The 27,927-nt window shown below is 41.6% G+C and overlaps 2 protein-coding genes across 2 annotated transcripts; both read right to left on the bottom strand.

Annotated features, from left to right (window-relative positions):
• Positions 1-15,844: 15,844 nt before the first annotated feature.
• C3H2orf78 (chromosome 3 C2orf78 homolog) lies at positions 15,845-23,592 on the bottom strand. Its single transcript, XM_027965907.1, has 4 exons — positions 23,427-23,592; positions 22,726-22,851; positions 18,992-19,750; positions 15,845-17,760 (listed from the first exon to the last, which is right to left on the bottom strand). Exons 1-4 carry the CDS (start codon positions 23,590-23,592, stop codon positions 15,845-15,847), a joined length of 2,967 nt encoding a protein of 988 aa, XP_027821708.1.
• Positions 23,593-26,047: 2,455 nt separating this feature from the next.
• LOC101105149 (deoxyribose-phosphate aldolase) lies at positions 26,048-27,583 on the bottom strand. The gene has a single exon (XM_012173651.4). It carries the CDS (start codon positions 27,521-27,523, stop codon positions 26,567-26,569), a length of 957 nt encoding a protein of 318 aa, XP_012029041.2. The 5' UTR covers positions 27,524-27,583; the 3' UTR covers positions 26,048-26,566.
• Between the last annotated feature and the right edge of the window lie 344 nt (positions 27,584-27,927).

The following is a 27,927-nucleotide window of genomic DNA, read 5'->3' as shown; positions in this document are numbered from 1 at the left end:
GTCCGGCATCCGCCCCGCCCCGCCCCGCCCCCTCCCTCTGGTCTGTGAGTTAAATTCTCAAAAACTTAGGACCCGAGCGGCGACTGGTGGGCGGAGCTAGAGCTGCCACCTGCAGGAGAAGAAAACACCAATGAGGAGAGAGCGGGGCCATTTTGGTAAAGGAAAATCAACCAGCAAAGAAGAGAAAACGAGCAAAGGACCCAATGACCAAGCTAACTTTTATTTTAGGTTAGTACAGACACAGTGAAAGGCTACACACGTTGTAATACAACATCCCTTGGAAAAGCTTAAGAAGTATGAAATCAGATAAAATCTGTTGCATAAATCATACATGTATTGAAATTAGACTGGTAACCTTCATGCTTACCGCATGCCTTTATGTCCTCCGCGTTTGTGCAGATGAGTTATATGTTTGTGCGTGCGTGCTAAGTCGTTTCAGTCCTGTCCAACTCTGTGCGACCCTATGGACTGGAGCCTGCCAGGCTCCTGTGTCCTTGGGATTCCCCAGGCAAGAATACTGGAATGGGTTGTCATGCCCTCCTCCAGGGGATCTTCCTGACTTAGGGATCAAACCTGCATCTCATGTCTCTTGCATTGGCAGGCAGGTTCTTTACTACTAGCGCCACCTGGGAAGCACGTGTTATATATTTATGTCAGTCCTGAAAACTAGGGTATCCCAGTTTTCTGCAGAAAATTCTATGAGCTTTATCAAGATTGATTGCATGTTGAAACCTACCCCACCAGATTATTAATACCCTGTTTATATTACGAAGTCACTGAAAAACCAGATGAGCTATGTCTTGAATTTTTTATGCTAAATACACATCCTTGGGTCTTCTCTATGTGGAAATTTGCTTTCCCTGAATTTCCACTCACTTATTTTTTTAGAAATTACTCAAATCTTAGCTCATTTCACCTCAATTTTGTTTATTGTCACATTCAGAAAGGTCATGTCGAGTTCTGTTTTAAACCTTTGTGGCCAGAAAGATAGGCCACGTTGGACTCAGTGGCTGTTAGGGTTCATCCTGGTCAGTGACAAGATTTTCAGAGGAAGAGTATTTGGGGAACTGAGCAGTCATTCTAGTGGTTTCCACTAGTAGGATCTAAAAGTACACTTCATTTTGCAAACTTTAGCACACCGCTTAAGCCCCTCGAGTTCTTTTTTGCATACTGGTTAAGCCATTAAAATTTGGGGGCATTAACTTTTTTTTTTTCCTAGCCGTGCAGCACAGACTGTGGGATACTGGTTGAACACATGCTCCCTGCTTGGAAGCATGGAGTCTTAACCACTGGTCCACCAGGGAAGTCCCTAATTTTTTTTTTTTAGCATATATTACAATAAAATTTTATTTGTAAATTTGAAAAGCACTTATTTTGTAACCATTTCCTTTTCAGACTATAGGACTTTCAAAGCTTTGTTAAGAAAAGACTTCAGCATTTCACTAGAAATTTCTAGGTTTTCATAGGTTACCTGACTCTGTTGTGATCATAAAATTTGTGGTTACCATTGCAAAAAACAGGTGTACATTTGTTTTAGATTAGCAATATTAGATCTTGGCTGTTGGAGTTTTAATGTTTAAAGCTGTTTCAATATCCAGTCTGAATTTTGTTAAAAATGACATTTGAATTTATCCCTTGCTTCAAGGTATAGTATTCAGCTTTATAAACTTTTAAAAATATTAGTAGACTAATTCTTATTCATGTATGGCAGAAACCAACAAAATATTGTAAAGCAATTATCCTTCAATTAAAAATAAATTTAAAAATATGTTAATAGACTAAAGCCCAGTATGTTTAATATTTGATTATCTAGAAATATTATATCAATATATATTTGTTCTTTACCACTATATTGTTGTTTAGTTGCTCAGTCATGTCCAATTCTTTGTGGCCCCATGGGCTACAGCATGCCAGGCTGCTGTGTCCTTCACTGTCTCCTGGAGTTTGCTCAAACTTGTGTCAATTGAGTTGTTGATGACCACTATATAATATCGATGAATCTGCTTGCTTTAACCACCACAAAATTGTCAAGAACTCTTCTATTTGTCTACACATACTATTTCATAAATGGGTGTGCTTAACAAGGACTAAACTATTTAAAACTGAAGTAGAAACCTATTTGCTTTGGAGTCTGATTGTATTACCCAGTAATTGAATGATTTTGTTCTGTTGCTGTCTGGAAGAGTACTCACAACTTCCTTAAATTCTAAAAATAGTTGCTATAATAAAAAACATCTTTTGCCTCATTATCTCATTAACTTACAATTTTGAATCTTATGAAAGAACTACTATTTTCATTTTGAGTAGGGTTTTCCTGCCAGATAGACACTCTAACACACTGACATTAATCCAGTATTCAAAGAGGGATTGCTGATCTGAAAACCTGGCTAAACTTACCAGGTTTTCTAAATCAGAGAAAAGAAACTCCTGAAAATTTCCATTTGTTTGTGTTACATTCTAGACAAAATTGTTGGCCTGAAGTATTAGACAATTATTTTTTGCCTAAAAGACTAACTTTTTAATGTCACAACACCAAAAAAAATGTATTGAAAAGGAGTGTTTAATCTCTAAGGGTCACTGTGCAAAGCAATGGGGACACAAATATCTGTATGACACAGTTCCTACCCTACGACCAGGGCATGGTGTTTATTTACACCAAACACAGAGTGACGCATCCTATTTGTGGATGTGTATATGTATGAATGCATGCACAGCCTCTTTCCAAAAAGTTCTGCAAGCCTACTAGTCCTTCTGTCTCAGGACACTATCACCACTCCAAAGCTTTATGCTGTGGTTTAAAAGTTTAGCTCTTGATTGTCATACTGAGTGAAGTAGGTCAGACAGAGAAGGAGAAATATCATGTGACATCCCTTATGTGTGGAATCTAAAAAGAAATTATACAAATGAACTTATTTACCAAACAGAAATAGACTCACAGACTTTGAGAATGAATATACGGTTGCCAGGGAGGAAGAACTGGGGAAGGGATAGTTAGGGAGTTTCGGGATTGACATGTACACACTTCTATATTCAAAGTGGGTAACCAACAAGGACCTACCATAGAGCACAGGGAACTCTACTCAATGTTATGTGGCAGCCTGGATGGGAGGGGAATTTCAGGGAGACTAGATATGTGTGCATATGCGGCTGAGGCCCTTTGCTAGCCACCTGAGACTACCACCACATTGTCAGTCGGCTATGCGCCAATATAAAATAAAGGGTTAAACTCTCTATACATACTTTAAACCCCAAATTTTGAAAGACTGTCTGTAAGTTTGTTAGTGTGATGACATGACACTTCAAGATCTAGCTTAAACCCCTGCACAGGTATAGCCTCCTCCACTAGGCCAGCATCCAGATCTCTAATTTCTCCCATTCTCAGTTATGTATATTTTTCTTAAATTTCCCTGGAGTGATTTTGCACGGGCATTGGCTTTTTAGACTTATGGCTGAAAGCGCTTATCAGATTTTTTCCATTCACAACCATAAATATGCAAGTCGGTGCTAGGATTCCCCTGGAGGTGGGAAGGGGTGGGGTGGTGGTGTTGAAAACTTCTTTTGATGCTCACAGCTCAATTCCTAGTGCCTAGGACAGCTTGGGACCCCAGATGATACTCAGTGAAGATCATTGGATGCTCAAATGTTGTTGAAATAAATGCTGTCTAACTGTCCCAAAAAAGGATTACTGGGATGGGTAATAATCATGGTGATAACTGAGATGAACAATGAAAATAGTGGCCATTATGTTCTTGGGACCAAATCTTCTCTACAAGACAGTTAGAACCAAGAGCAGAAAGAGTCCAAGGCTAGATGCCTTCATTTATTGAGCAATTTTTTATTAAGTACCTATCATTCTCATAGATCAGTGTCAGGCCATGGGTTTACAATAATGAAAAAGAAAAACTCAGCTCTTATTCTTTTAAGGCCCTCATAGATTAAAGCTGAGAGCCATCAGAAGGAAAACAAAAATGAGTACGTTTCTCAAGCGGTTGCTAGGTGATTTCCATGTATTGAGACACCAAAACAGTTTATCTTTAACATTGCTAGGGAAAGAGGATGCTCAGAAAGCAGAAATGGAATGTGTACTTAAGACAAATTATTCATTGTTAAAACTTTTTCTGTGAACCCATTGGGAATATAAAATCACAAATTTGAATTCCAAAAGCAAGAATTTGAGAAGAAGAGACGTGAAAAGAGCTCTTTACAAGAAGGGAATTACAACAAGTACACTGGGATCTTTTACATTTGTATACTACGAATGCATGGAAATTATGTTCTTTTTCAGCTGGAGTTTGGAAGTACATTATGAGGAGGTTCGTTGAGAAGCCTACAGAAAAACCAGTAACATAAAGATGAACCTGAGGTTTGGGGCTCCACCTATTGTTAGTTTTGGAGAATGGTATCTCCTGTCGTCAAGAAACATATCTAGTCAGGAAAATGAGCTTTTATGCATGCTTGTAAGGTTTTAAATGTGTGTATATTATTACAACTATGCTTAAATTTGCACATATGCGGTCAGTTTTATTTGGTATATTTTCTTAATTTGTTACCTGCTAGTTAGCCATGAGTTATATGATTTATTTCCTAATAACTCAGAGCCTTTTGTTTTAGGTAAAAGTGTCATTCTCAAGGTTGAAATTTCAGCAAGAGTTAAAGAGATAGGGCTTCCCTGGTGGCTTAGAGGTTAAAGCGTCTGCCTGGAATGTGGGAGACCCGGGTTTGATCCCTGGGTCGAGGAGATCCCCTGGAGAAGGAAATGGCAGCCCACTCCAGTACTCTTGCCTGGAGAATCCCATGGAGGGAGGAGCCTGGTAGGCTACAGTCTATGGGGTCCCAAAAGTCGGACATGACTGAGCGACTTCACTTTCACTTTTCACTTAAAAGAGATAAGAAGTTTTAGGACTATTTGAGTTGTACAATTTGGGCTGAGGGATTTTATCATTTTATATTTGATTTACATATTTATTTGGAAAAATATTGGCACATGAGCAACCACTATAACTTTGAATGCAAGATAAAGAATTGCATGCCACTGTATTTATACTCCTTGAAAAACATTCATTTATTTATTCAATGAACACCTGTTTACTGACTACCTACTATGTGCCAAACACTATTCAAGGGATTGGACATATATTAGCAAACAAGCAGGCAAAAAAATTAAATAATGCTGCCCTCAAGGATCTGATATTCTAATGATGGGTGAGGGAGTGATGTATTACAAACAAGTAAGTTACCTGTTAGAAGATTCTAAATACAATGGGAAAAGTGGGTTTGGGTGAAAGGAATCAGATTGAAGGAAAGGAGAACTGCAGGGGGTGCAATTGCAGTTTCAGACAGTGTAGTCAGGTAAACCCACATTGGAAAGATCTGAGTAAAGACTTGGAAGGAACAGCAAGTACAAAGGCCCTGAGCCAGGAGATGGCTGGTGTATTTAAGGACCGGCAATGGCTGAGTTCATGCAAAGATGGGCTAGATAAAGGACAGAAATGGTATGGAACTAACAGAAGCAGAAGATATTAAGAAGAGGTGGCAAGAATACACAGAAGAACTGTACAAAAAAGATCTTCATGACCTGGATAATCACAATGGTGTGATCACTCATCTAGAGCCAGACATCCTGGAATGTGAAGTCAAGAGGGCCTTAGAAAGCATCACTACGAACAAAGCTAGTGGAGGTGATGGAATTCCAGTGGAGCTATTTCAAATCCTGAAAGATGATGCTGTGAAAGTGCTGCACTCAGTATGCCAGCAAATTTGGAAAACTCAGCAGTGGCCGCAGGACTGGAAAAGGTCAGTTTTCATTCCAATCCCAAAGAAAGGCAATGCCAAAGAATGCTCAAACTACCACACAATTGCACTCATCTCACACACTCAAAATTCTCCAAGCCAGGCTTCAGCAATACATGAACCGTGAACTTCCTGATGTTCAAGCTGGTTTTAGAAAAGGCAGAGGAACCAGCGATCAAATTGCCAACATCCGCTGGATCATGGAGAAAGCAAGAGAGTTCCAGAAAAACATCTATTTCTGCTTTATTGACTATGCCAAAGCCTTTGACTGTGTGGATCACAATAAATTGTGGAAAATTCTGAGAGAGATGGGAATACCAGACCACCTAACCTGCCTCTTGAGAAATCTGTATGCAGGTCAGGAAGCAACAGTTAGAACTGGACATGGAACAACAGTCTGGTTCCAAATAGGAAAAGGAGTACATCAAGGCTGTATATTGTCACCCTGCTTATTTAACTTCTATGCAGAGTACATCATGAGAAACGCTGGGCTGGAAGAAACACAAGCTGGAATCAAGATTGCTGGGAGAAATATCAATAACCTCAGATATGCAGATGACACCACCCTTATGGCAGAAAGTGAAGAGGAACTAAAAGCCTCTTGATGAAAGTGAAAAGGAGAGTGAAAAAGTTGGCTTAAAACTCAACATTCAGAAAACAAAGATCATGGCATCTGGTCCCATCACTTCATGAGAAATAGATGGGGAAACAGTGGAAACAGTGTCAGACTTTATTTTTTGGGGCTCCAAAATCACTGCAGATGGTGACTGCAGCCATGAAATTAAAAGGTGCTTACTCCTTGGAAGGAAAGTTATGACCAACCTAGATAGCATATTCAAAAGCAGAGACATTACTTTGCCGACTAAGGTCCGTCTAGTCAAGGTTATGGTTTTTGCAGTGGTCATGTATGGATGTGAGAGTTGGACTGTGAAGAAGGCTGAGCGCCAAAGAACTGATGCTTTTGAACTGTGGTGTTGGAGAAGACTCTTGAGAGTCCCTTGGACTGCAAGGAGATCAGCCTTGGGATTTCTTTGGAAGGAATGATGCTAAAGCTGAAACTCCAGTACTTTGGCCACCTCATGCGAAGAGTTGACTCATTGAAAAGACTTTGATGCTGGGAGGGACTGGGGGCAGGAGGAGAAGGGGACGACCGAGGATGAGATGTCTGGATGGCATCACTGACTCGATGAACGTGAGTCTGAGTGAACTCCAGGAGTTGGTGATGGACAGGGAGGCCTGGCGTGCTGCGATTCATGGGGTCACAATGAGTCGGACACGACTGAGCGACTGAACTGAACCGAACTGAATGGCTTTGTTGGAAGTGGAATGAGTGACCGGGAGCATAGCAGTAGATCGTGTACTGCAGGGGTCAGCAAGCTACTGTTTTGTAAAGGAACTTTTACTGGAACACAGCTGTGTCCATTCACTTACATGGTTTCTATGACGGCTTTCATGCTACCACTGAAGAGTTGAACAGCAGAGACAAAGGCAATCTGGCCCATAAAGACTAACGTATTTACTGTCTGGCTCTTTAGTTGCTGACTCCTGGTGTAGGTAGGGCCTCATAGGCCATTGCAGGGCCACTGGCCTTGACTCTAACAAAAATGAGAACATGGGAGGATTCAAACAGGACAGGATCTAGTGTTTTTCAAGAATCATTATGGTGACTGAGTTGACAAGTTTTAGGCAGGAAAGGGTAGGAAGAGAGAAGTCAGTCAGTATTGTGGTTCACAACATACACTGGGGCCCTCCCAGGATACGATACAAATTCACCAGGCTGTAGCAGGATATTTAAAATTTTTGAAGGATTCACAGCAATATTTGACATCTATTAGAGACCACGTGACTTCTATCTGGTAAGTAGTTCACAGTTTCAACATTAGGTTTTGCCGTATTCCTTTCAATGCTGACATATAAACCTGGGATTCTGGCAGTAGCTGTAATAAAAGACAAGTACTATTTGAAAATCAGTGTGGAGCAGGACATGAGACTGGCAGCATTCAATCTGATTCCAGAGTTTGAGATGTTGCATAGTGCCCAACAGTCCCCCACATTCCATTAGCAAATAACTGTGGTTATTTCAGAGTAAAATATATATATATATATTTTTTTTTTAAATTTTATCTGTATTATTTTCCAAATGTCTGCCTAGTTATTGGAACATTGTATTATTATACAATGGAACAGTTTTCCTGTGACTTCTCTAACAAATCACCACAATTATTGGCTTAAAAAAGCAGAAATTTAATAGTTCTGGAGGCCAGAATTCTGAAATCAGTACCACTGGGACAAAATGAAGGTGTCTCTTGAGGGAGATTTCATTCCTTGCTTCTGCCACCCTCTGGTGGCTGCTGGCATTGCTTGGCTGGTGCCTGCAAAACTCGTCTTTGCCTTTTCATCTTCTGTCTCTATCAAATCTCTTTCTGCCCCCATTTTGTAAGGACACATAATGACTGTATTTAGGGCCTACCCTGATAATCCAGGGTAACTTCCCCATCTCTGGATCCTTAATCTGACCACATATGTAAAAATCTTTTTCTAAATAAGGTAATAATATTTATAGGCTTGAGAAATTAGGACCTGATCTCTTTGGGTGGCCATTTTCCAGCCTACTACAAACATAAGTACTTATTAATTGTTGCCACCCAGCTACTTAATAAGTTAGATTGTTAAGTATTTCTTTGAGCCTATAGGTGAGACAGCAAGGGCTCTGTGAATCTAGAAAGTTTGGGAAGCTTCTGAGTTAAATGTCTCTCCCAGTAATCCGGGCAGCAAGGAAAGAGGTTAGAAGTGGACAAGTTCTAGATACAATTTGAAGGTAAAGAAGACGGAATTTGCTGATGTGCAGTTGGGAACAACAAAGAGGAGTCAAGCGGTTCTGAAGGCCTCTGGGCTGTGCAATTGGAGAAATGGCATTACCATGAACTGAGATGAAGAAAACTGTGCATAAACCAATATTTTTGCTTGGTAAGAGGGCAGGTTGGAGGTTCCATTTTGTACATGTTTAGAAAAGTCAATAATAAGAGAGAAGGAAAAGAAGGAAGGGGGAAAAAAAGATACACACTCCTGACCAGGACCCGGCTCCAGACTCTCCCCCTGTCCGCAGTTTATTCTTCCTTTCATGGTGGCCAAATGCCCCCCAACCCATGAGCCATTTAGGCTGTTGTGTTCTGACTTCCTACTCAAAACATGGGCTGAGCAAATATTTAGATGAAACTTAGAGAAGACTCAGAAAGCTTCACCTGACCCAGAGTCCTAATGTAGAGCAAATAGGTCTCTGCTTGGGGAACTAAAAATTATATGATCCCCAAATTTCAAATAATTGCATCAAATGATGGAGCAGAACTTCAGAAAGATGGAGGCCGTGGTGTAGCTTTTGAATCTCATCAAACCCTCCCCTCTGGAAAGCAGATCTGCCAGACTGGATGTAGTCAAACAGGAGATGGCAAGAGTGAACAAGGACATTTTAGGAATCAGTGAACTAAAATGGATGGGAATGGGTGAATTTAATTCAGATGACCAATATCCCTATTCCTGTGGGCAAGAATCCCTGAGAAGGAATGAAGTAGCCCTCATAGTCAAAAAAGAGTCTGAAACGCAGTACTTGGTTGCAGTCTCAAAAATGACAGAATGATCTCATTTCACGAAGGCAAACCATTCGACATCACAATAATCCAAGTTTATGAAGACCTACAAGACCACCTAGAACTAACACAAAAAAAATATGTCCTTTTCATCATAGGAGACTGGCATGCAAAAGTAGGAAGTCAAGAGATACCTGGAGTAACAGCTAAGTTTGGCCTTGGAGTCAAACTGAAGCAGGGCAAAGGCTAAAGTGTTTGGCCAAGAGAATGCACTCGTGAAGTCGTGAAGTCACTCAGTCATGTCCAACTCTTTGTAACCCCATGGACTGTAGCCCACCAGGCTCCTCCATCCATGGAATTTTCTAGGCACGAGTCCTGGAGTGGGTTGCCATTTCCTTCTGGTCATAGCAAATACCCTGTTCCAACAATACAAGAGATGACTCTACACATAGACATCACCAGATGGTCAATACTGAAATCAGATTGATTATATTCTTTGCAGCCTAAGATGAAGAAGCTCTATACAGACAGCAAAAAACAAGACCTGAAGCTGACTGTGGCTCAGATAATGAACTTCTTATTGCAAAATTCAGGCTCAAATTGAAGAAAGTAGGGAAACCACACCAGGCGATTCAGGTATTACCTAAATCAAATCCCTTATGATTATACAGTGAGGGTCTCAAGTAGATTCAAGTGACTGGATCTGGTAGTCAGAGTGCCTGAAGAACTACAGATGGAAGTTTGTAACATGGTACAGGAGATGATGACCAAAACCATCCCCAAGAAAAAGAAATTTAGGAAAGCAAAGTGGTAGTCTCAAGAGGTCTTACAAACAGCTGAAAAAAGAGAGAAGGAAAAAAATACAGAAATAATAAAGAGAAGGAAAAGGCAAAGGAGAAAGGGAAAGATATACCCATCTGAATGACGAGTTCCAGAGAATATCAAAGAGAGATAAGAAAGCCTTCTTAAGTGAACACTGCAGAGAAAGAGAGGAAAACAATAGAATGGGAAAGACTAGAGATCTCTTTATGAAAATTGGAGATACCAAGGGAATATTTCATGCAAACATAAGCAAAATAAAGGACAATAATGGCAAGGACCTTACAGAAGCAGAAGAGATTAAGAAGAGGTGGCAAGAATACACAGAAGAACTATATAAAAAAGATCTTCCTGACCCAGATAATCGCCATAGTGTAGTCATTCACCTAAAGCCAGACATCCTGGAATGTGAAGTCAAGCAGGCCTTACAAAGCATTACTATAAACAAAGCTAGTGGAGGGGATGGAATTCCACTGAGCTATTTCAAATCCTAAAAGATGATGCTGTTAAAGTGCTGCACGCAATATGCCAGCAAATTTGGAAAACTCACCAGTGGCCACAGGACTGGAAAAAGTCAGTTTTCATTCCAGTCCCAAAGAAAAGTAATGCCAAAGAATGTTCAAATTACCATACAAATTCACTCATTTCACATACTAGCAAGATTATGCTCAAAATCCTTCAAGCTAGGCTTCAGCAGTACATGAACTGAGAACTTCCAGATGTACAAGCTGGATTTAGAAAAGGCAGATGAACCAGAAATCAAATTGCCAACATCTGCTGGATCATAGAAAAAGCAAAGGAATGCCCCCAAAATGCCTACTTCTGCTTCATTGACTACGCTGAAGCTTTTGACTGTGTGGATCACAACAAACTGTGGAATATTCTTAAAGAGATGGGAATACAAGACCACCTTACCTGCCTCCTGTATGCAGGATAAGAAGCAAGTTAGAATTGGACATGGAACAATGGACTGGTTCATAATTGGGAAAGGAGTACATAAAGGCTGCATTATCACCCTGCTTATTTAAATTATGTGCAGAGCACATCATGCGAAGTGCTGGGCTGGATGATTCACAAGCTGGAATCAAGATTGCCAGGAGAAATATCAACAGCCTGAGACATGCAGCTGATACCACTTTAATGACAGAAAGTGAAGAACTAAAGAGCCTCTTAAGGAAGGTGAAAGAGGAGAGTGAAAAAGCTAGCTTAAAACTCAACATTCAAAATCATGGCATCCAGTCACATCACTTCTTGACAAATAGATGGGGAAATAGTGGGAACAGTGTCAGATTTCATTTTCTTGGGCTCCACAATCACTGTGGATGGTGACTGCAGCCACGAAATTAAAAGATGCTTGCTCCTTGGGAAAAAAGCTATGACAAACCTAGACAGCATATTAAAAAGCAGAGACATCCCCAGCAAAGGTCTATATAAGTCAAAACTATGGCTTCTCCACTAGCCACGTATAGATGTGAGAAGTGGACCATCAGGAAGGTTGAGCGCCAAAGAATTGATGCTTTTAAACTGTAGTGTTTGAGAAGACTCTTGAGAGTCCCTTGGACAGCAAGAAGATCAAACCAATCAATTTTAAAGGAAATCAACCCTGAATATTCATTGCAAGGACTGGGTGCTGAAGCTGAAGCTCCAATACCTTGGCCACCTTATGCAGAGTTGACTCATTGGAAAAGACCCTGATGCTGGGAAAGATTGAAGGCAAGAGGAGAAGGGGGTGACAGAGGATAAGATGGTTGAATGACATCACTGACTCAGTGGACATGAGTTTGAGCAAACTCCAGGAGATAGTGAAGGACAGGGAAGCCTGGAGTGCTGCAGTTCAGGGGTCACAAAGAGTCGGACATGACCTAGTGACTGAGCAACAACATCAAAACCCTCTCATGGAAATAGAGCAGCCAAAACCACATGCCCATGGGTAGCAGTTGTTGAGAAACTAGAAACCCCCTCATTCTCTGGTGAGATTGAGTCATTCACAAAAATTACCAGGCCGTGGTAAAAGGAGAACAAAAATAAACCAGGTTCCTGCTGATGGGCAAGAAGCCAAAATGAAGAAGAATATTGTATCAGGGCAGTGTGATTAGGCCCACAGATACTATGTCTTCTGATAGTAGTTATGAATAGAAACCAAATAATGATTGCTTATAACATGTCGGTGACCAACCCTTGAGAGCTAAGGCAGAGAGAAGGAAGGATGCCATTACACCTTGTCTGGGGTCCCTGAGTTTCCTGGGGCTGGTGTGTGATCATCTTAGGTAAAATCATTTAACTAAACCATTTTTGCTAAGCGTTCATGGGGTCCTTCTCTGAATGGTGTCTAATGATAAAGCCCACTGGTTTATGCCTCCTGCAAAAGTTATTGTTATTCCAGAACAGGTGAAATATTGATGGAACCGCCAAGAAGAACCTAGTTCCAGGTGGCCTCACATCTCCCTTTCGAAGTGTTTTAAAACTGGTTTCACCTAAAAGCAAATAGCAGAAAAGGATTGGGATTAAATCCCATACAAAAGCAGTGTAAGGAAAGAGAGAATAAGGAGCAGAATGTCATCTCTTCAGACAATAAAAGCAAGTTGGAAAAGATAGGGCCACAAAACAGATCAAAACTGTAGCCTATCATTTCAAAGTGGGTGAAAAGACAGTAGGAAAAATGATGCAAAAAATGAAAGAACGTGGATCGTGAAGGGAATGGGAAGTTACTATTTAATGGTTACAGAGTTTCTGTTGAGGATGGTGAAAAAGTTCCAGAAATAGTAAATGCTGATAAATGCCACCCGTGGGTATTTGGTGGATCTATTTCCATGAAAGGGTTTGGGGAGATTCAAAAACTATTCTGCTGGGCCCATCTTTTTGAGGTCCTGCTCAATGTTTTGATATAATTATTTTGAATTTGGACAGTGGTGATGGTTACACAACATCATGAATTCATTTAATGTCACTGAATTGTATACTTAAAAATGGTTGAAATAATTTTATGTATGTTTTACCATAATAAAAGATGCAGTATAAATTAGAAGTAGGTAAGATAACAGAACAGGACAGAACTCAAAATAAAAGAAATAAATTCATAAATGAAGTCTGTTTAAAATAATACAAGTGTATATAATTTCTTAATAGAAACAAGAAAAGGAGAAAAATTTTATAATTTGATTTATTTGTTTATTGTTGCTGCACGAGCTGTTCTTTAGTTGTGGTAAGCCGGGTCTAACTTTTTGGTGCAGGGTGCAGGCTTCTCACTGTGGTGGCTTCTCTCGTTGTAGAGTACAGGCTCAATAGTTAGGGCACATGGGCTTAGCTGCTTCATAGCCTGAGGGATTCTCCTGGACCAGGGATCAAACCCATGTCTCCTGCTCTGGCAGGCATATTCTTTACCACTGAGTCACCAAGAAACCCAAAAAAGGAGAACAATTTTTAAAATAAGATGCAAAGAATTCTAGAGAAATGGGAAATATTTTAAAAAGGCAAAAAAGAAGACAATCTATAAAGAGTAATATAAATATGTAGAAGAATCTGTTTTACCATAAAGGTGACATCTCAAATCTGTGAGACAGATTAGTCAATAAATTGTGATACATACATGTTGGGGTATAAATATTTCTCTGGAAGCAAATCTCTGAGGAGGGAAATGTGTGGCTGCAGAACTTAGGGAATAGGGTGAATCATTGAATATGTTGTGTACCTTTTCAAACGTTTTGTCGTGTGAAGTCTGCGTGAGTTCTAACCCCAGCTCCCCCAATTGCTAGCTCTTAATCTTGGGCAAATTCTTCCCACTCTCCAAACCTCCGTATCTGTAAAATAGGGTCAATAACTTATCCTGGTACTGCCTGGCACAAGATAAACTCTCCATAAATGGAAATTATTTGTGGAAACCACCCAAATGTTCACCAATGGATGAAAGGATTTTTATGTTGGATTACACAGTCTTAAAAAGGAATGACACCCTGACACAAGCTACAACATGGATGAACTTGAAAACATTACACTGAGAGAAGCCAGACACATCGGTCACATTTACATTATTTCATGTACATGCAGTGTCCAGAAAAGGGCAAAAACATAGAGACACAAAGTAAATTGCAGGGGCTGAAGGAGGAGGGGATGAGGAGGGCCTGCTGATGGTTAAGGGGGTTTCTTTTCCGGGTGATGAAAATGGTGAGGATTGCATGCATAGGCTCGTGAATGTTCTAAATGGCACTGAAGTTGGAGTTTCAGAAGGCGAATTTTAAGATGTGTGAATCATATCTCAATAAAATAATTTACAAATGAAAACTGCCAATTTTCCTATAGTCACTATCCTCTGCTTCCATTTCTCCCTCCTTTTCAGGCCCACCCTCTGTCACTCCCCCCAACCCCTGGCCCGCATTAACCCCAGCCCCCGGCTCTGCCACGCCCACCCCCACTACTCACCCTCCACCCCTGCCGCCCCACCTCCTCATCTTCACTCCCTTGAGCTGCCTCCCAAGGAACCTCTGGACTGCAGGATACCTGCAACCTGTGGCTGCGGAGCAGCGACCTACTGCGCATGTGCCTACCGCTCTCCCTGTTGAAAATGGACACTTGCAGAGGATTTTTCTCGTGCGCTTCAGTTGATGGCGATGTTTTGATGGCGTTATTTAGAGAAGGCAGCACGCGCACAGGTCAATGGAGGAAGCCCCTCAAGTTAACGTTTCGGCCCCTGCAGAAGTTTGATCTCTTCTACCAGAAACCTCCGGATGCTATGCTCTAAAAGCCAGGTTGGCGGCCTACCGGAACTTCCAAATACTGAGAACTTTGAGGGGCCTTTGGCCTCAGACTGAGGCCTTGTCCCTCCGCATGCGATGTGACCTCAGCCCGTTGCTGAACCTCACTAAGTGCAGGGGCACAGGAGTACTGGCCTTGCCTGTTGTTGCCAGGGTTCACTCAACAGTGTATTGCTGCCCTGGTGCCTAGGTGTTGAGTAAATGGTGCTTTCTATCCCAGGCCCTGTTCCTGAGCCTCCTGCTGCAGCAGTTCCCTTGGCCCCCGCCCGCTTGCCAGCTGCCAAGATAACTCTGAGCCCTTGCCACTCACCTGGTAGACTTCCCAGTTCCCCTCTGTCCTCACACTTAGGTAACGCAGACCTTTCAGAGGGGTGTCCTGAACCTCTTGAAATACCTATCTGGTGGTGGTGAGACATAAGGCCAGTCTCAGGGAGAGAGTTTTTTGGTCTCTCCTTGTCAAACTAGACTCATCTTCTGTTATCTTCAACTCTACTCAAATTTTGTTCTTTCAGCCCTAACCTCAGATCCTACGTTTTACTTCTACCGTTTCCCCCACTTCTGCTTCCTTTTATAAAGCCATAAAAGCTCTTGGCCTTCCTAGCCCTGGGCCAAGTTCCTTCCTCTGTCCTCAGGTTTCACACCTTTTCCCTCCGTCTCTCATTCAACATTCAGTCCTTCCTTTCCTGTGCAGACTTTGATTCCTGCCCCAACCAAAAAAAAAAAAAGGCACAGTTAACATCATCTCAAATTCAAAAGTCTTCTTTATTATTTGTCTACTAATTCTATTATATTTGTTCAGTTTTAAGTTTTTAAAATATATCAGAATAAATAGAGAAATTTATATCTATCTATATATGGAAAAACAACTGGTACCCCAGGTGGCACCAACAATCCTAGCAGCTCTTACATGGCATACCCATAGTATCGAGCAATTTCCATCTCTTTTTCCCTCTCAATGAAATATTGCACTTTCCCCAAAGAGGTGTATTTAGCAGCATTCTCACGCTCTAGTTGAGCCTGCCTCTTCATGGCCTCCCGCTCTGGCCGCTGCTCTTTTGTGATCGGCTTTGACATTACGGGCTCAGGAACGTTGGGTTTCCTCCAAGGAATGGGTTGGAAGCAGAAGTCTTGGAGTAGAAATTGGGTCTGAGGCTTGGGTGGGGACTGGTGCTTGGTCACAGCAGGTGGTACAGACTCCCGCTGGAGAGAAGTGCAAGATGAAGTTCTGTAGGGTACAGGCCGAGGAGCTGCAGGCTGAGGGACGCTAGGCCGGGTAGGTTTGGTCAAACCCGGTCGGGTTGGATTGGTCACAGTTGTCTGAGCTGGTTTGACAGGACCTGGCAAAGATGAAGGAGCTGGCCGGGATGCATTGACTGCAGCAGGCTGAGCTGAGTTAGTAGAACCAGGGCAGGCAGGATAAGCCACAGCAGGCCGATATGAGGCCAGAGACTGTGGCCTCCGAGGAACAGGTCGAGCCTGAGGCTTGTCCAAGGTAGGAAAAGGCAAAGGTACTAACTTGACCTTCCCAGGAGGAGGCAGCTCATACTGCGAAGGAGATAGACTCTCTTTTGCAGCACTGTCATCTGGTTTCTGGGCTTTGGCTTGAGTTTTCTCAGGACCTTTACCCTCACATGGGGTATTGAGCCATGACTTGATAGCAGGGGATGGCTGGGGGTCTTTGGGGTTGCTTGAATTTCCCAGGACCCGAGAGGAATTGAGTCCAGTTTTCTTATCACTCTTCTTCCCCAGTGCATGAAAAACCTGCACAGACTCCAGCATGTGCATGCCTAGGCAGCTTCGAGGCTTTTTAAAGTTCTCTTGGCTAAAGTCAGGTTGATTTTTCTTTCGCTTCATCTTGGGAATGCTTGGCTTTTCCTCTGCCTTGACTTTGTTCCCTGATGGCTTATTCTCTTCAGCCTTCTTGTTTTCTCTGGTTCTCTTGGTCTTTTCCTGCCCATGGCTCTTAGTTTTGTTGATCCTGCCCGATGCAGCTTTCTGAGCTTTGCTGTTCGGCTGTCTGGCTGTGTTCACAGGAGCCTTGTCACTGACTGCAGCATTGCATATAATCACTTCTCCCCCTAACAGGCACTCTGGGTTCTTTGGCTGGATTTTGGCCTTGGGAGCATCACTGACAGACTCAGAGGCTTTATGTTTGTTCTTCCTGGGTTGATCAGAGGGCGCCTTTATGACATTTGGCTTTTCCTGCACCTGATTCACCTTAACAGCGCTGGTATCTTTGGCTATGATCAACTTTGGAGCTTCAGATTGATCAAGGTCTTTCAAAGAATGAAAGAACTGGGGAAGGTGAATATCCTCTACCAGTGTAGCAATGTCTGCAAAGCCACTGCTGGATTCAAACCCATTTTCAAGTGTCCCTAAGTCCTCAAAACTCAGGCTATTCTTTCCCAGATTCACATTTTCAGAAACAAGTTGCTCCTCTTGGCTGAGGGGATCAATGCTGGCCAGGAGCTCGTGAATATCAGAGATTTCTAAAGGGACTAGTGGAGGTTCTTGGTTTTCTATTGGGATCTGGTAAGCATCATCCAGAGGCTTTGAAAACTTAGTTTTAATATCATCCAAATTCTTATTCTCTGTTTGTTCCTGGCTTGGAACTGGAGGCAGTGCCAGGAGATTACTGGCACTCTGGACTGGAGCTATCACTGAAATGTCCCCAAGTTCAAGTGGTGGATTACTCTCAAGTATCTGGATATTTCTGCTAATGCAGGACCTAGGCAATTTTGAAGTTTCTGACAGACAAAATGTCTGGCTTGGAGGTTGCGATCCCAGGGAATTTTCCATCCTCAGGGAAGTCTCCATCACTACAGAGGAATCAAGGAAGAAGTCAGTCCCTGGTGACTGAGATGCTCCCTCCACCCCCAGACACCAGCACAGTAATCATGTACCTTTCAATGATGGGCAAGGCATTTCTACTACCTGGTTTTAAGGACAGTGGACACTGTCTTATGCTAGGAGCTAAGAGGTGACTGTTCTAATTCTTACTGGTGATCATTTGATGTCACTGATTTTTGGCTTTCTTTGTATTCCATAGGGATCTTATAAGCCAAATTAAAATGAGTCATATTTTAAAAATATAGCATGTCTTACAAAGCCTAGCATTCTCATGTAGAGTCCTTTCAATTCTCCCCGCTTTCCTGAAAGACTAAAAACACTTCACACCATGAACTATGAGAGGGAGTAGAGCTCTTCCTGATAAAATATATAAACAAAGAATCTTCAGCCTGCCTGCTCCAGACAGGATCTCAGACCACAAGGGCTTAAATCTTGGTGTAAAGTAAGGAAGTGAGGGACAGTTAAACTGGCACTATCATAATAAGAGTTCTGAAACACCTCCCAAGAAGACTATAGCAATAGATCAGGGAAGGGGGTGACAGCGTGGTAGTACGGGGGCGGGGGGGGGACTGATCAACTAGAGCAGTGAAAAACGTGGTACCTTTGGGTACGTGCTTGTGGTGTTGGAGAAGACTCTCGAGAGTCCCTTGAACTGCAAGGAGATCCAACCAGTCCATCCTAAAGGAAATCAGTCCTGAATATTCATTGGAAGGGCTAATGTTGAAGCTGAAGCTCCAATACTTTGGCCACCTGATGCAAAGAGCTGACTCATTTGAAAAGACCCTGATGCTGGGAAAGATTGAGGGCAGGAGGAGAAGGGGATGACAGAGGATGAGATGGCTGGATGGCATCACCAACTCAATGGACATGAGTTTGAGTGAGCTCCAGGAGCTGGTGATGGACAGGGAGGCCTGGTGTGCTGCAGTCTATGGGGCTGCAAAGAGTCGGACACAACTGAGCAACTGGACTGAATTATGGTTCTCTTACATGTAGCATAAATGACCTTTACAGTGTGCAACCTGCCACCTGCATTAGATGTTCTCATATACAGTCTAAAAACAGAGAGCACTGAGCAAAGGTAGTGGTTATTAAAGTCCCAGGATCTAAATTCTATCTGTCTATACACCACTTCCCAGCTGTAGATTTGACCCCATTTTTTGAATGCTGAGCTCATTCTACTTTCTTGCTGTTTGTACTCACCTTGACAACCTGTGTCTGTGATGGGCTGAGTAGACACAGAGTAGTAGATTCCAGAGGTAGAAGCTGGTGGTAGGATATTTGTGGGCTGAATCTCCTTTAGCACCATGACCATTTCTGGTTGGGCAGAGGTCCTGCTTCCTGCATATGACACAGAGCTATAGGACTGCAGGCAGGGGCCAAGTTCTTCAGATAGTAAAGGCCCCAGTGTGCCTTGGTGATAGTAGTATACCTGGCCTCCTCCCTGGTGGGGAAGTGACAGGCTGTGTCCCTGATTTGGAATCTGAGATGGTGTTCCCTGAACAAGGCTGGCAGAAAGAGATGGCTGTAGAGGGACCATGCTATTGATGTCTAATGTTTTGTCATACTGGGCTGCCATAGACATGGAGGAAACAGCTGTGTCTTGGTCAATGACTGTCACAGTGAAGTCTCCAAGTGAAGAAGACTTCCTTTCAGTGCTTCCTGTGATGTCCCACTCAAAAATACCCGGACAGGAAGCAGCTGAAGTGGAGAGCTGGCTCTGGCCAGTGACTCCAGATAACATAGTTGTGCTGGAATGTTGGTAAAGGTAGGCACTACTCATGAGTGGCTGGAAAGAAGTGTCAGAGCCTGCTGGAAATAGCCATGCTGAACTGAGGGCTGGAGCAGAGACCCTGGAGAAGTTGCAGGCACTTTCTGTGAGGGAAGCTGCATTGCTCACCGCAGGAAGAGAGAGCTGCAGAGAATTCTGGGTTCCAGGTACAGATGGATTTTGGAAATTTTCTGTAAGAACAAGAGGGTAGGAAAAAGATGAGTGAGATTGATAAATTCTCACTGTGTTTGAGGAACAGCCTTATTTTAAGGTTCTTGCTATCAGATGCCTCTAATATCAATACTTCCTGAAAAACCAAAAATCAGGCAGTTATGATGGCTGTAAGGGTTGGAGCAGTTTGACACTTCCTTATGTTGACTCCCTGTGCCCCCGTCTTGGGCATACATTGTGCAGAAGACCCAAGTGATGTGATCCAGACATTGTTCTCCAGGCAGGAAATATCCTTCTTCCGGCCCTATCTTTCCCTTAAGCCTGCACTAGTATTGACTTGCATGCTGTTTCCTAGAACTGAAGCATTTTAGAGCTAGGAGGTCCTTAGAGAACTTCTGTTCTTATAGTTTCATTTCATGAATAAGGAAACTGAGGCTAAGGGATTTCAGACTGACTTGTTCAAGTTCTCTCGTTATGTTAGTATCATTATCAGGTTTCAGAATCTAAGTATCCTGACTTGCTTGCCAGGATGCCGATCTGAGCATGATACGGCCAGAAACCAGGAGAAATTCAGCTTATAATGTAGGCATTATTTTGTCCATTTGGAAACGGTAGAGCTATTACTATTGTAGTCGTTAGTGTCTCACTTTGCGTGCACATTTCCCTCACTGTTACCCAGAGTCCAATGATGAATTTAAAGGGTCGTCTTTACCCTCTTCAAGCCGGACTTCTCATCCCACCTCAGAATGATTATCTGAAAGTGAATTTCTGAACTGGCTTTTGAATGAAAAAAGTTATTTAACTCTCTGAGTTTCAGGATACTTATCTGTAGAGTGGTTATCACAACAAAAATAATAATAGCAGTAATAAGTAAACATGAATCATTAATACATTACATAATAAATAATAATAATGTATCATGAATAAATGATACATTACATATGCTTCATATGGAGGAAGATTTAATAAGTTCTAGAAAGACATAGAAAAGTCATGAAAAACATATTAGTTAATGTATATGCATAATATAGATATGAAAACTTCAGTATGTGGCAAGTGTTAAAGCATAATAAGTTTCATGATAAATGAAGTTCTGTATCATATATACAATATTATGAGTGAGTATTGCTCACTTTATCTCGGTAAATACTATTAATGAAAAGACACAAAAAGGTGACTTTGAATTAATTCCTAGCCAATACATACAGGCAGAGAAGATATACCTGTAAAAAATGCAGAGCAAGCTACAGAATACAATAAATGTGAATGTATAGGTAGCCCAATATATGTAGACAATTATTTCAGTAAAAAAAAAGTACAAAGTAGACAATAAAATAATGTATAAAAGAATTTCATTATTAGGCTCATTCATATTTTTATGCAGCAAGTAACAGGTACTAAGTCTAGTAAAAATATATATTTCAATGAATATAACTATGTCACAAGCAGAAAAGAAAACTTAAAAAGTATCAAGATGGTTTTCATATTTATCCTAGAACTTAGATTATAATCATCTTCAACATCCAGAAGGATGATATTCCAAAACCTGAAAGAACCATCTTCACTAATATCCAGTTTAAAAAGATTTTAAATGTAGGAAAATCCAAAGGACTCCACAACAATATTTTAGATAAATGCAGATTTTTTTTTTTCCCCTAGCAGCACTGTGCAGTCTGGCAGTGAAAGCACCAAGTCCTAACCACTGGACCACCAGGTAATTCTCTATATGTGGAATTAGAGATACAGAGTTTGCCTTTTTCTTTTTCTGCTTAGGTAGCCAAGCTCTAAAAATGGATGATGGCTGTTGATCAACGTGCTCTCTGCGTTAGGAAGGAAATAATTGTAAAGATGAAAAGCAACCTTGACTTAGAACCTGCTATCATACAAAAGAATTAGTCCTTCTGATTTAAGTTAGAAAATGTCATTTTAAAATGTTATTTTTAATTGGTAAAATGTCTAATAGTTTCAAAGTCAGAATGAATGAAACACTGAAAATCAGCCCCCTAGATAATCACTTTTGTTTCTTGTTTATAGGAAGTATCATTTCTAAAACATATTTCTAAAATATTTATATTCAAAATTGTCAAGTGCCATCTGTGTTGAGAGAGGCAATAAAAGAAAAATACTGAGTATGACTTTTCTGATAAGCTGTTTTTCCTGGTGATACCTTATTCTGGCCTTACTTTCCTTCCCAGTCTATTAATAGAAGCATTTGTAAAAATCAACGGTATTTTGCCCTGCTCTAAGCCGACTGTTCTCTGTGCTGTTTCTGCTTTAATTTAAAATCTTTGGATCCTGTCAACATTCCATCCCAAACTACTGTTTCCCTGAGACCTCCTCCTTGCTTTCTCTCCTCATTCTTGTATTTGCTCCTTCCTCTTGGTTCCCATTGGCCTCTGCTGATGAAGACAGTCCTAAACTTCCTTGTGTTTGACTACACGCCTCCCATTAGCCCAGTGCTCTCCATCCTTTCTCCCTGTTTTCTCTTTTCGACTCATTTAGGTAGAAAACTCCAAAAACAAGTGAATATTACTTCTTGAGCAGCACTAAATTTGAAACACTAAGACTGAAATATTAACTGAGGGTGACCATTATGGACAAAACAACTCAGTTTATATTGCTAATTTTCTACACCACCTGGCTTTTCTCTGTTTCTGTTGAAACACTCTTGAGAAGTCTCTGATTTCATGTTCTACACGGGTCCCCTTTGAGATTCAATATTGAAAAGTAAAGGACCAGAGAGATAGACCAATGTAGCATCCTAATGTAACATTGGATGTAACATTAGATGAGGAAAAAACAGATCTTGTGAGACAGTGACTTGTCCAAAGTGTCCAAAGTCACAGAGATAGTAAATGTCCAAGTCAAAACTGAAATTAGGTCTCCAGATTTCTAGTTCAATACTTTCCTTCATTATTCATTTTGAATCTACTACTAAATTTACAGGCAGAAAAAAAAAATCTAATGAAAAACTTTACAAAGTTTCTTTCCATACCTGACATGGTCAGAGAAGAAGAGGAAAAATTAACTGCAGATACAAGGGAGGAGGAGATGATATAAGAGGATGTCTGGGATGATTGCAGCCAAGTGTACAGTACAAGTGTGTCCAGTACAAAGGTCACTGGTCACTGGTCACTGGTCACTTGCGATGATCCAAATTTATTTACAGACAACTCCATGGAAACCCCAAGATTCTACCAGGTGGCAGTAGATTTGGTGGGAGAATGATGTCACAAAGTGGGCAGTTTAAAGGTATGATACAGCCAATAGGGAGGTCAGATCACCAATAAGAAGACAGGATTGGATGCAGAAAAAAAGGTGTAGGAAACACCTAAATCTTTGAGCTCCGGGGAGGTGAAGCCCTCCAAGACAGATTTACTTCCCTCAAGCTCTTCCATGAAGGAAATCATTGCAACATTTCTTATAGATGCTCATTAATATAATTAACATAGTTACTTATATTCTACGTAGCATTATATTTTATGTTATGCACTTACAGTTACATATGTCTTGGTTAATTAATAACCTTAGAGAAGAAGGAAAGAGCCATCCAGTTTGAACTATTATAGTTGTTCTGAAATCCTATCAGTCTATTACATTAGTGAACTTGCAGTAGCTTTTAAGGAGCAAAGGAAGGGATTAAGAAGCTCTTTCCATAACTTCGTTAAAGAGTAGGGCGAAGCTGGTTGAGTGCACCTTGTGGAGAATGATGGGTCCAAGGCTCTTCTCTTTTAGTTTCGTCTCCTTGACTCCTCCTTTTCTTGGGCTGGGCCAGGTTGGACTTGCTTTTCTCTTCCGCCCTCCATTTTTGTTGTTGGTGTTGTTTTAGGCCTTGTTTCTGGGACAACTCTTGATCTTGCATTCTTACCGTCTTGCTTGTTGCTTCCTGTCAACTTCCAGCATCGGAGTCTTCTTTTCAGTGCTTGATGCTTCACAAAATAGACTCAGCCCAATGGAAGCAAATACCAGAGAGCTAGGACACACAGCTGGTTGCAGACCTTTTCTCTTGCAGCCTTTGGTTGCAATTCTTTTGACCATAATTTACTACCTCTGGTTCCTTGGCCCACACAGGCATCCTGCCATCCAGCGCTTTTATATATGAGAGGCATTCTGGATACTGTCCCTTTTCCTTCCCACATAAGTATATCCAAGGTGGCAGTTGCTGTAGCCTCCTCCCCTTGGCAAACAGCCACTCTAGAATCTTGAGCCTCTAGGATTCTCTCTTGCATGCTTGGATGTGAGGCCAGACAAAATGAACAGGAGAATTAGAGATAGAAGAGGACATTTGTGGAAAATAGGCTGGGGGCGGGGTGCTGGTAAGGTGAAAGGGCACAGGTTAAAAGAGAGTCATGTAGGTTTTTCAAGTTCTGTGAGAAGCAAGTGGACACACTTTGGCCTCACTTTGTATTAACAGAACCAACAATTTTAGATACGGATCTATTTATGTAGCTAGATAGTGCAGCAACTGCCACGAATTCTGTACACTAGAAAGAATAATCTTACAGGTATTTTCCATTTTATGTCATATTACCTTATTTATATTGTTCACTGGTGTGTTTATAGAATACAGACTGTTTTTAAATGCTCTGGTTTTGCCTACATGGTTCTTTTTTTGTCATATTTTCTAAGGGATCCAGCGTTATAAGGCATACTGCGTGTTTGTTCTGAAGCATCATGAACTAACTTGGCCTGATGGATTTTGTGGAAAAGCTGTAAACAGCGTCTGTGAAAAAGGCATTTTGTTGAGTTGCACTGTGCACCCAAGTGGAAGGAACCACTATCTGCTGTCAGCCTGACTTGGTCTGGAGTGCCTCTGCTTCCCACCCTCCCCCGCCCCATTAGTGCCTTTCCCACTAACCACTCTTGTGATTTTGATGTGAGTTATGGCTGAGTTGCTAATGACTTACATGTGGGGTAAACTGATTTGAAGGAGGGAATCTATGGTTCTATTCATTTTCCTTGGTAGTAAGCTTTCAGGGGTGCAAAGAGCAATCTATCTGGGGACTTTGCTAATACCGAGGTTTCTCATAGATGGGATCTCTGAAGACACATAGTTAATCTATAAGCTTGTCTTCCCTTTTATGAAATATATGGGGGATGATACTTAACTGACAAGAAATTGTGAACGGTGTGGTGTACAGATGTGGCTTAGGCTTTTAAGTGTATATCAAGGTTTTTCCCCCTAAGCTTCATACTTCAGATGGCCTATTTCCATGATTCTAGTATGTGATGTGAGGCTAACAATATATACTAAATACCTGCAAGCCAAACAAGTCTCTCTTTCTCTATATTCCCATGGATATCAAGGGACTCATGACTACTGCCTGGAAAATCCCATGGACAGAGGAGCCTGGTAGGCTACAGTCCATGCGGTCGCAAAGAGTCGGACATGACTGAGTGACTTCACTTTCACATGACTACTGCAGGTTTGGGTGGATGGTGTGATAGAGGGAAATGCAGTAAGACCAATTTTGGTAGCAGTAAAATGTTTACATATTAAAATGTTCAGTCCCAATATTCAGTTCTACTTAGGGAAACTATGAGTTGGGCTTTTCCTGATTCCACCAAACCTAAGTAACTTATTTGGTTTCCCTAGTTCCAGTCATTTAAGTTTAGCTTGCAATCTCAGCATCATCTTATCCTCTAAGAGAATCTTACATGTAGGAAGAAGAAATTAAGGAGTTCAACACTTTGGAACATCAACCCTTCCCTGACCTTAGGTCTTTTTTTTTTATTTTTAAAATTTATTTATTTTTAATTGGAATATAATTGCTTTACAATGTTGTGTTGGTTTCTGCCCTACATCAGTATGGATCAGCCATAGCTATACATATGTCCCCTCCCTCTTGAACCTCCCTTCCACCTTCCATCCCATGTCACCCCTCTAGGTTGTCACACAGCATGGGGTCAAGCTCCCTGCATCATACAGCAAATCCCACTGGCTATCTATTTCACCTTTGGTAATGTACATGTTTCAATGCTGTGCTCTTAATTCACCCCACCCTCTCCTTCACCCAATGTGTCCACAAGTCTGTTCTGTACATCTGAGCCTGTATTATTACCCTACAAAGATGTTCATCAGTACTATTTTTCTAGATTCCATATGTATATGTTAATACATGATAGTTATTTTTCTCCTTCTGACTTACTTCACTTGTATAATAGGCACTAGCTTCATGCACCTCATGAGAACTGACAAATTCATTCTTTTTTATGGTTGAGTAATATTTCTTTCTTTTTTTTTTTTACTACAATTTAAAGTTTTTTTAATAAACGATAGGACTTTTTTCATTAAAAATATTCAATGATATCCATAGTTTCATATAAAATGACAGGTATTTCATTAGCAAAACAGTTAGTAAAAGAGCATATCTGTTGTGAAAATTAAAGACAAATTATCATGGCAGGAAACTCGTGCTGAGTGATTAGGAAATTAGTCCTGAAGTGGTTTGGAAGAGCAAGAGAAGTTCGGGGCGCTTCATTTTCTTTGGCCACATAGTGGTTCTTGGGCAAGTCAATATTTGCTCCGTTAGAATTTAACATTATCAAAGCTATCATTAACATTTTACTCCGAGTTCTTAAGAGAAAACCTTTGTAAAATTAACCCTGGAGATCTAGTAATTCAGATCATTTCAGATAAGCCTGAAATGGGGACTATGTGTAGATTAGTTGGTTTTTTTCCATTCATTCTTTAAGCTAAATTCAATGGAAATTTTAAGGGAGGGGAAAAAAAGTTATCTATCCCCCCATCTTTTCATTAAATAACTTTAGCAATCACATAGAAAGATAATTTTTACACATTGTTGCAAAGGACGGTTTTGGAATTTGTTGATGATCTAAGACATGGGGAGGTCATGGTAGGCTGCGTATCTTCCAGTCACATGATGGTAAATCTGCCTCTCGATGTCGGCAAGTAGAGTGCTGGCACCTATTCGAAAGAGTTCAGGCTTCATCCACTCATCTCCCAGCTCCTCCTTTATGAGAGAGAGCCACACAAGGGAGTCCTTCGCGCTGCGGATGCCTCCGGCCGGTTTAAAGCCTACCTTGTTTCCAGTTTTCCAGAAGAAATCTCTAATGGCCCGAAGCATAACTATAGCTACTGGAAAGGTAGCATTTACTGTTTCTTTTCCTGTAGAGGTCTTAATAAAATCTGATCCTGCCATCATGGCTATCATACTGGCTTTATAGACGTTGGTGAGAGATCCAAGTTCTCCCGTGGCTAAGATGGTTTTGAGGTGAGCCTCCCCACAGGCCTTGCGAAACTGACGAATCTCATCATACAGGGCTTTCCACTGGCCTGTTAGCACCAACGTCCTGTTAATCACCACATCAATTTCCGTAGCTCCATCTTCCACAGCCAATCTGATCTCTTCTAATCGTGTTTTCAAATGAGTCTGTCCAGCTGGAAAGCCAGTGGCCACTGATGCCACTGGGATGTCACAGCCTGCAGCCTTTAGAGCTTTCACTGCATCACACACGCGGGCAGGATAAACACAAACGGCAGCTGTAGTGATGCCTTTATCATGCATATTTAAAGCTTTTAAGAGGTCTTCCCGGATTGGATACTTGGCTTTATAACACAGCCTTTGAACGTTGGAAGCTGTGTCATCACCTGAGAGTGTGGTAAGATCTATACAGGTAACAGCCTTCAGGAGCCATGCAGCCTGCCACTCCTTTTTCACGGGTCTACGAGCCTGGATTTGTTCTGCACGTCTTAGCACTGCTGGTTTATTCACTTGTATTTTGGAGATCCAGCTAAGGTCGAGCTCCGTGCCCTGCTGGTGCGCCGACATGTCGAAGAGGCCGCAGCACAGCTGGCTCCCGGAGCCCGCCTCTGTACTGCCCTTCCTCCTTCCTCCAGCTCCTGCTTCTTTTATGGTTGAGTAATATTTCATTGTATAGATGTACCACAGTTTCTTTATCCATTCATCTGTTGATGAACATCTAGGTTGCTTCCATGTCCTGGCTTTTCGGGGGCCAGCGTGAGGAGCTCCGCCCATGGCAAAGGTCATGAGGAAGGAGGCTTGGCATACGCAAAGGTGTGATCAAGCCTCAGGAAACCCCCTGTTCCCAAGCATCTACCCCAAAACCAGAGTCTGTTTTATGCTCTCACCTACACCTCTGACTTTACGGGGGGGCTCTCCTCCATAACCGTTTCTCTCGGAGAAGGAGTAAACGTGCAGCTCCAACTCAATAA

The sequence above is a fragment of the Ovis aries genome, chromosome 3 (genome assembly GCF_016772045.2).
Source record: "Ovis aries strain OAR_USU_Benz2616 breed Rambouillet chromosome 3, ARS-UI_Ramb_v3.0, whole genome shotgun sequence".
NCBI lineage: Eukaryota > Metazoa > Chordata > Mammalia > Artiodactyla > Bovidae > Ovis > Ovis aries.
Note: the sequence above shows the minus strand (reverse complement) of the source record. Positions and strands in the feature narration are given on the sequence as shown.